Source organism: Rhinolophus sinicus, chromosome 16, assembly GCF_057876585.1.
Source record: "Rhinolophus sinicus isolate RSI-liver-muscle chromosome 16, RSI-T2T, whole genome shotgun sequence".
Classification (NCBI taxonomy): domain Eukaryota; kingdom Metazoa; phylum Chordata; class Mammalia; order Chiroptera; family Rhinolophidae; genus Rhinolophus; species Rhinolophus sinicus.
In genome coordinates this window covers 1,189,117-1,198,049 of record NC_142516.1, presented here as the reverse complement: position 1 = coordinate 1,198,049, position 8,933 = coordinate 1,189,117, and the positions used below count along the sequence as shown (strand labels likewise).

General features: G+C 58.9%; 1 protein-coding gene and 1 long non-coding RNA gene across 7 annotated transcripts in view; one reads left to right on the top strand and one right to left on the bottom strand.

Moving 5' to 3' along the window:
* Positions 1-89: 89 nt before the first annotated feature.
* LOC148754931 (uncharacterized) lies at positions 90-4,488 on the bottom strand. Its single transcript, XR_016019404.1, has 2 exons — positions 4,319-4,488; positions 90-2,689 (listed from the first exon to the last, which is right to left on the bottom strand). It is a non-coding gene; the product is annotated as an uncharacterized LOC148754931 (long non-coding RNA).
* Positions 4,489-5,914: 1,426 nt separating this feature from the next.
* CAMSAP1 (calmodulin regulated spectrin associated protein 1) overlaps positions 5,915-8,933 on the top strand; it is a 57,673-nt gene continuing 54,654 nt past the window's right edge. For 5 of the 6 annotated variants that reach the window (XM_074331374.2, XM_074331373.2, XM_074331372.2 and 2 more), the window contains exons 1-2: positions 5,916-6,142; positions 6,292-6,451. In XM_074331374.2, coding sequence (XP_074187475.2) covers positions 6,292-6,451 — 160 coding nt within the window. In that variant the 5' untranslated portion in view covers positions 5,916-6,142. Of the gene's footprint in view, positions 6,143-6,291; positions 6,452-8,933 lie in introns of all 6 variants that reach the window. The other variant, XM_074331375.2, reaches the window with a different exon arrangement.

The following is an 8,933-nucleotide window of genomic DNA, read 5'->3' as shown; positions in this document are numbered from 1 at the left end:
CCAGGATGTTTGAAGAAGATGTTTTCAAACAGTTTTCATTGTTCTTGAGATTCAGATTTAAAACTTTTGACCAGAAATAATAAAAATACTTTTTTTTTTTTTTTTTTTAAAGATTTTATTGGGGAAGGGGAACAGGACTTTATTGGGGAACAGTGTGTGCTTCCAGGACTTTTTTCCAAGTCAAGTTGTTGTCCTTTCAATCTTAGCTGAGGAGGGTGCCGTTCAGCTTCAAGTTGTCCTTTCAGTCTTAGTTGTGGAGGGCGCAGCTCAGCTCCAGGTCCAGTTGCCGTTGCTAGTTGCAGGGGGCGGAGCCCACCATCCCTTGCGGGAGTCGAGGAATTGAACTGGCAGCCTTGGGGTTGAGAGCCCACTGGCCCATGTGGGAATCGAACCGGCGGCCTTTAGAGTTAGGAGCATGGAGCTCTAACCTCCTGAGCCACTGGTCTGGCCCATAAAAATAATTTTTAAAGTGAATCTCACATCTTCTAAGCCTCACGTTAGACAGTTAGAAATATCTGTGAAGCTGTAGTGTGAAGAGCTTGGGGGATTTGCTCGGCACTCCACTTCTGTTTGACGTCCTGGGCACTGGCCTAGCATGAGCCAGTAGGGAGGGTGCAGGTGGCCATGCGGAGCGCCTGGGGTGGGTCCCAGACTTGCCAGTGCACCTTCTTTCTGTCACATGTCAGGCGTGCCGTCCCTAACAAGCACGCGGTGCACAGGTGGGGCTGCCAGGTCCCTTCTCCTAGGCTGTCCACTGTTGGAGCAGCCCGCGCTGTGGGCTCTGATTGAAGAAGCCCTGTACCTTCCACACTTGGAGCAAGAGTTCGTGGCCTTGGCGGCCAGCCCTCCTTCAGACACGATCCCCAGAAGCCCCGGCAGCCCCTCCTCAAGGCCGGGGCCACCCAGGCTTTCCCACCTTCTCCTGGACCAGGAACTTGGGAGCTGCCAGTTGGCACTCCAACCTGGACCTGCTCCCTGTCGTCCCCATATTGCCACCTGCCATCCTTTTGAAGTGGCAGCGCATGATGAGGGGTTTGGGGCCTGGTGGCTGTCATAATGTCCCGCAGGGTGGCCCTCCCTGCACTCTGTCCCTTCAGGAACTGAGGGGCTATTTTACGTCAAATGACGGCCAGAAAGAAGTGGGGAGCATCTGCTCCAGTCAATAGGTACAGTGCCTTAGGCACATCTGCAGAATTTATCCTTTTCCAGAGCATTTTGCCTCTAAACTCAGAAGGTCCCAAAGAAGGGGATGTTGGGAGCAGGTCTGCCCCAGTCATTTGTGTTCCCAGGGGCAGCGGGGTGTGTTGCTTGAGGGTCATTTGGCCAGAGTCGAGTGTTCCAGAAAGTGCTGGCCCTGACTGCAGGGCTGGGAGACCCCAACATTGGACTGGGGTTATGGGGACTTGAGGCACATGCCGAGATCCACACCGAGGCATCCCCCCCACCCCGTCCTGCCACGAGGGCTGGAACCCAGGGCCGGCGTGGGGGCTCCGTGGCAGGAAGCAGTCCACTCTCTCCATTGCCCAGTTGCCAGCAATGGTGATGCAGGACGGCTGCAGCGAGAGGACGGGGCTGGCTGGGGGCCAGGCAGTCGCTCCAGGGCGGGAGGAGGCTGCGGTGGTGTCACACGAGCCCTGGGAAACCACACAGAGGTGTGGGCTCACCCATCTCCAGGAACCTGAGGCGGAACAAGGGCGCGAGCCAAGAGCAGAGTGCAGCAGGGGCCAGAGGGGCCGCCTGGTGGAGGACGGGCTAAAGCAGGAGGTGTCCTGGAGGTCACAGGAGCCAGGGCTCCCCGCACGGGAGGAGGAGCATATGTAATGCCGCCTCCGGCACCACTGAGTCCCAGGTGGGTGACAGCAAGCCCTGTCTTGTGGCTCCAGGTTCTCACATTCGGCAGATGCTCTTGGCTCCTGGAAGCCTGAGTTTAAAGGTGAGGGACAGGCATGAGCCAGCATCAGGGATGATGGGGGGAAGTGGCGTGGATGGGGGATCGGAGTCCTGGAGGCTGATCCTGTGTCCCACATCATCTGTGCTGAGACCCCTCACACAGTGTGGGCAGCTGTCGGGCGTTGAGTTGTGTCCTTCAAAACAGATACTCAAGCCCTAAGCCCAGGACCTTGGGAGGTGACTGTGTCTGAGACGAGCCTTTACAGAAGTGAGTGAGGTGAAACGAGGTCACTAGGGTGGGCCCTGATCCCATAGCACCGGGAAGGAGGCAGCCACGTGAACACAGACCCAGAGAAGGTCATGTGCAGATGGAGGCAGAGATGGGAGCCCCAGGACGGGACCCCACGGGAGCCTGGGGGGGCCTGGAGCAGAGTCCCCCTCAGCCTCAGGAGGAACTCCCAACACCCCCGATCTCAGGATCTCAGACTCTGGCTCGGGAACTGACAGAACATTGTCATTTAACAAGTACCAGCAACCCTGGGAACTCACGTCCTCTCTCTCCCTTGCCTCCTTCCCATGGTCCTCGAGGCGTAGACAGACCTGGAATGTGTACTGCTGGTGCCACTGCTTGGGGCCGTTTGGAGCGGCTGTGGTGTGTCACAACTGTACCTTCAGGGTGCCTCACTTGTGACACATGTCACGCCTTGGAGCCTCTGGTTCCCCTTCCATTACTGGGGTAGGAGCGCATTCTGCTTCTGGCAAGAGCGGACTGTCAAAGCCTTGTGTTGGAGCCCAGGTCCTAAGGTTTCAGAGAAAGAGGAAAAATGACTCATTCCTAAATCCCCAAGAGGTGTGTAATTTGCACCTTGAAAACTACAGAATGAAGTTTGCAGCCTTAAAACGCTCCCAGGAGGGAGAAGGGCTCAGCAGCCCGGTTTTGCACTGTATCAGCCGGCACAGGGGTGAGCACCAGTGCAGGCCCCCCGCGAAGGATGACGAGATTGCGCAGAAGCCCGTGGCCGGTTTTGCACAATGTGGTGCTTTCAGTGGTCCCCAGGCCACGAGGGGTCTGTGCATCACAGGTTTGGAAGTATGGGCGGCAGACACACTGGTGGCTGTTCCCAGATGCTTTGTCCTCGAGGAAGGGGAGGGGAGAAACTCCACATGACTTTTCTTTTCAGGTGGGTGTGTCGAGGAGGTGAAGACATGAGGTCACATGTCCCTTCACTCAGCGCAGCTGGAGGAAGGTGTGAAGGGCAGGCTGGGATCCAGCTCCCGGGCCCAGGGAGGCACTGCCAACCCCCACTCCAGTGCCGTGTGTCTGCCCAAGCCTTTGCAGTCCCCAGCTGCCCTTAAGCCCTGAGTTCTCCAAGGGGACTGATACTGTCCCCAGGGGTGGAAATCCCTTTTCCCTGGGGGAGGGGACGCAAAAGAAATTTGGCGTATTACAGTGGTTTGAGGTCCTCCACAGCCCAACCGACCCAACAGTCTCCCCCTCCTGTTTAATTTCTCTCCCAATGGGGAAATTTTAATTAATTCAATTAAGTTTAACTTGAATTAGCATTTTTCTCCCTGGGCGAGCAGTACTGAAAAAAGGTTGGGAGGTTGAGCTCCCCCGAGGCCAGCTGGGGAGCATTTGGGCCAAATGTCCGGTGCCATGGTTGGTGGTGGCCAGGTCAGAGTTAGGAATGGTCGAGCCCCCTGCACACATTTAGAGCGACAGTTTTCACTGGAAGGGTCCACAGGTTTCTCCCAGTGGTTGGTTAGCTGTGGGATCATGGGGTCCACTGTACCTACGAGGATGGAGCCCTCGGGGGCTGGGCCTCCCCATACCTGGTCTGCGTCCTGCAGTGCTGGTTTGCTGAGGAGCTGCTGTGTGCCCCGCTGCGCCCAGCCATGGTGACTTCCCCGTCACACCAGGCCTGCTCAGACGCTACCAGCATTAGACAGAAGGTCTCAGCAGTGAAGTACCAGAATGGTGACTCATGGGGACCTCAGCTGTTGGTTGGGGAGGGACAAGCACATGGAAGAGTGTCCAGGCAGGGAACATCAAGGGCCCATCCAGTGGAAAGGGGCACAGGACTGAGACCCCTGGAGGAGCTGGGCAGGAGGGGGAAAGAGCTGGCAGAACAGAGCAAGCCTGGGGCTCCAGCAGCTGGTGGGTTCTCTGAGCCTTGGAGCTGCCGAGGGCTGCCCAGGCTGGAGGCTGGTCTTGAAGCTGGGGCTGCGTAGCTGGGCCCGAGGTTTGTTTTGTTCTTTTAAGTGATAGGTTCTGTTTTTTAGAGCAGCTTTAGGTTTACAGAAAATTGATACAATCCCCCCACCCAGTCTTTCCATGACTTCCCATCTCATTCAGAGAAGAGGTCAGAGTTCCTGTGCCAGATCTGCCCCCACCTCTCCAGCCACCACCTCCATTTCCCCCCAGTACCTCTCCATCCTGGGTTCTGGACTCAGTGGCCTCCCTGTTTTTACAACTAGGCACTCCAGTCTCAGGGTTCTGTCTGCTGCACCCCCAGCCCACAACACTGTGCCCCCAGAAATGCTCCCGCTTGCCCCTCACTTCCTGCGTCTTTGATCTGATGCCCTCTCCCAGTGTTCCTGACAGCCGGCCCCCAGCACTCCTATTTACCTCTCCCACAGTGCAGCTCGCTGCCTCCAGCACTGTGCAGTGTTTGGATCTCTCATTGGACCTTAGCTCCATGGGGGGGGGGGGGGGGTGTTTTGTTCTCTGCTGTGAGCCAGAGTGAGGCCCAGGCCTGCACATGAATGCATCTGTTGACTGGCTGGCCGGGCCTAAGCTTACATCACTGTATAATCTGGGTCTTCTTTCTGGCTGAGGTTGGCTCGTGAAGTGGAGGTTGGTAGCACCTTAAAAACCCCTGGAGGCTGGGAACCATCCTGTGCTTCACTCCCAGGACACCTTATCCAGAGGAAACTTTCTTCCTGCTTTCCTCAGCCTTGGATTTCTGGACCGTGGTGGGTGGTCCAAAGCCAGCACCCCTTTGTGTTTGGCTGTGAGGTCCTCAGATAAGCACCTGTACATACAAGATTTCACGGTGTTGTAACTATTAGCTGAATACAGGCCCTCTGGTGCTGACCTCATCAGGATGAAGCGAGCCCCTCCCGGGGATGTCTGAGGCGCCTCCCCATGGCCCCGCTAGTGCAGGGTGAGGACAATGCAGTGTGTCTTAGGTGTCCAGACGTCCACCTTCCCCGGACAGTACCCTGGAGACCGTGGCTAGTGCCCACTTGGGGCGCTCCCAGGCACAGCGTACTCTGGTAAGCTCTGGGGAGCCCTCAGGCTCTAAGCTCTGAAAGGGGGGAGGGGAGGGACTTGGAAGCTGCTCTGGGGTGGGGTCCCCGGGGCTCCGAGCCCCGCTGTGGGAGGGTGCGTACCCTGGTTCCAGCGTTGCTTTAGGGGAAAAGAGGTATTCCCGGTGCTGCTTCCAGTGCCACTTTGGGGAAGGGACCCCTTTGCACCAAGGGCCGCTATGGGGGTAGGCGTCCCCTGGCTCCCAGCGCTGATTTGGGGGAAGGAGGGAGTGCATCGCCGGGGCTGCTCCCAGGGTGGGGTTTCCGGCTCTTAGCCCCGCTGTGGGAGGGGACGGCCCCTGGTTCCCAGCGCTGCTCTCTGGGAAGGGGAAACCCCGCGGTGGGGGTGGGGGTCGCCGTCGGCTTTCGCTGGGGCTGGGCCCGCGCCGTCCCCCAGGGGTGCAGAGGCCTCCGCGAGGGGCTCGGCCCCGTCGGGCAGCGGCTGGGGCCTTCGGTCTGGACGACCCAGTGCCGGAGAGGAGGAGGCGCGGCGCAAACAAAGGGATGCTGCGGGACCCTCCGGGGCCTGTCAGCCCGCGCAGTCAGCGCCGCGCGACCTCGCGCCCAGTACCCGCGGAAAGGGGCGGACCCTCGGGTAGCGCCCACAGCGCCTGCGGAAAGAGGCGGGGCGGGCAGGGCTGGGGGCGGGACCGCGCGGGCAGCGCCCTCTGCGCGTGCGGAAAGGGGCGGGGCGGCGGGCCGCGCGCAGTGCGCCTGCGCAGGGCCTGGGCGGTGTGCGCGCTCTCGCCGGTTGGCCGCCCCCTCAGCGGTCGTCGCTGCCGCCGCCCCCGGGTCCGCGCACGCGCCCCCACGTCCGGCCCGCGGCCCGGCCCGCGACCCTCGCCCGCTGCCTCCCGGGCCTCCCGGGCGACCGCGGCCAGGCCCCGCAGCATGCGGCAGCAGCAGCACCCGCGGCGGCGGCGACGGCGGCGGCTCTGAGGTGAGGCAGGCGGGCGGGCCGCGCGGGGGCGGGGCGGCCTCCGGGCCCCGCGCGGCGCGGTCCGTGCAGTGTGTCCAGCCGCGGCCCCACGCGGCCCGGCGCGGCGCCTTTGTTGCCGGGCGCCCGCCGCAGCGCCTCTCTGTGTGCAGATGGTGGACGCGGGCGGCCGCGCGGCCGGGGACGGCTGGAGGAGGATGGAGGCCGCGCCCGACGGCGCCGCGGACATCGTGCCGCTGGACCGCTACGACCCGGCGCGCGCCAAGATCGCCGCCAACCTGCAGTGGATCTGCGCCAAGGCCTACGGCCGAGGTGGGCCGGCGGGGCCGGGGCGGGGGCCGGGGCGGGGCCGCAGGTGCGGGGCGGGCGGGGCGGCCTTTGTGCGGGGCGGTCGCTCGCGGATGGCCTGGCGCGCGCGGACCGTGGAGCGGGGGTCGCGGGGTTGGGCTTCGGCGTCGCGGGGTCGGGGCCGCGGGGTCGCGCCTCCCTGCCGCTCCCGCGTTCGTGCGGGTGGGGCGCGAGTCCAGAGCAACGCCGGATGCCCAGCGGTTCTTGACGCCCGCAAAACTTCACCTGCGGAATTCCCGAGCGAGAAATGGCTTTCGCGTGGATTGTGTTTACTCGCATCCTCACGCCCGGCTCCCTCCTGCTGTGAAGAGCCGGTCAACCGGGGGTCGGGCCCAGTTTGTCAGGGCCTGAGACGTGGGTTAAGACCGGTGCTCCCGTCTGTCGGAATGTCACAGACCGACTGATTCCCATGATTGCTCGGCCCGGAAGGCTTCCCTTATTAATTTCAGGTGCTTTGTGTCAGGTACAAAATTAGGAGTTAATACCGTGTCGTCCTCTTTCTTTCAGTGTGAAGCGTTTTAAAAAATTGCCTTATTCTGGGGAAAACATTTGTTTGTAGAGTGGGAGCGAGATGGACAGTGCACCGTTCTAGGGAGGCGTGTGGCTGACCGGTCTCCAGACTCGCTGAGCAGGCGTTTCCCTGGGTGGGGTCTCACCAGTTGGAGTGGCCTGTGCCACAGCGAGACTCACTCATGAGGACCAACACGCTCCGCAGCTCAGAGGGTTAAATTCATCACCTGATTTTAAGTGGAGTTTCTCGTGTGCAAGGAGAGTTGTTCTCCTTTGTTCGGCCGTTTTCAGTTTTAGAATTCTTGTTTACAGCTGCATGAAATTTATTCATTGTCCACGTAGTACCCTGGGGAAATGCTTGCCACGCGCGGGAATTCACGTGATCTGGGAGAAAAGATGGAGTTGATCAAGAGTGTATGTAAAAGTGTGTATAGACTTTAGAGTAAGGGATGGATAGTAGCACCAGCGTGGCCACGCTGGATTCTAGCAGTGGGTTTAAGGAGAAGCTCGGGCCGTGGACCTCTGGGGGTGTGCGGCCTGCGCTCACACCCGCTGGTCTTGTGCTGGCCGTTGATTCGCCTTTCTCTAATTCACCACAGACGTTCCCATCATGGACCTGTGTCGTGTAGTTTGACGTGTGTCGCACCATTCGTGATGTTTTCTCTGAGACTGCTTTACTCCACGGTCCGTCCTTAGAGCCTCCCAGCCTCATGCCCATTGGCCTCCGTGCCGCTGTGTAGCGTTTCACGGGAGGCCTGCCCACCATCCTGCGTGGGCACTGTTCTTTGCCCTAAGCCCAGTGCATTCTCAGGCCTGGCTGCTGGGGCGCACGTGCAGGCCTCACTCCCGTGACTGTAGAAGATGTTGCCCTTGGAAATGGCCGCGGCTCTGGTAGTGACGTGCTGGAGACGGTACTGGTACGAAGCCTCTCCTGTCTGCCCTCCAGGTTCTAGCCAGTGCGGGTGTTTCTCTGCTGTTGCATTTGACTTTGGCATTCAGCGTGGGATTTGTCAGCTATCTGGAAATAAACGTGTGTCTTTCTCAGTGTTACTGTTGGGTTAGTCTAGTTTTATTTCCAGTATGCGGTCGCTCTTTAATCCTTGTTGACTCATCAGATAGGTAATTCAAAAGCTGGTGTTAAAATAGGCTTTCCAGTTTTGACATTATTAAAGATGGGTATTTATAGAATGACGAGCAGGAGCTGAAGGACACTACTGTGGTTTCCCGAAAATAAGACCTAGCCGGACAGTCAGCGCTAATATGGCTTGTGGAGCAAACATTAATGTAAGACCGGGTCTTATATTAATGTTTGCTTCATAAGACGCATTAGAGCTGATTGCCCGGCTAGGTCTTATTTTTGGGGAAGCACGGTAGGTGCCTGCTGAGGACCTAAGGCCGAATTGCAGGTGCCCATCAGTCACCATCGGCTGCCATGTGCCCGTCAGCCACTGATTTTAGGAGGTCTGGCCTCTGTTCCTTTTTGCTAAATGGGATGGCTTTTCCATTCTGTACCTTGCTTCTGGAAGGGGAGCAGATGTGGAGTTTTCCTGGTTGAGAAGGTCTCTCTAAATTTACAAATTTGGGAGCTCTGCATTCAGCTGAAGGGATTTCGTCTATGTCGATGGCATGGTGTCATGCCTGCCCAGGCAGCCTTGTCACCACTGCCCGGTGTGGGGCCAGTCCTCAGGAGTGGGGTGGGGAGGGGACTTGGGTAGGGTGGTATAGATTTTGTCCCCTAGACTCCTCCTACTCCAGGGGCCATTCTTTATTTCTTCTTCTGGATGTCTCCGTGTGCCTCTGCAGCTTAGTCTTCAGTGAGTTAGACATGGTTCTTTTAGTCTGCACGCTTGACTCCTGAATCAGTTTTTGAGGGGTATCATGGTGAAAGTGCTTAAATATTTTGCTTGTTATGTGGCTGTTCACGAAGTAGCCCAAT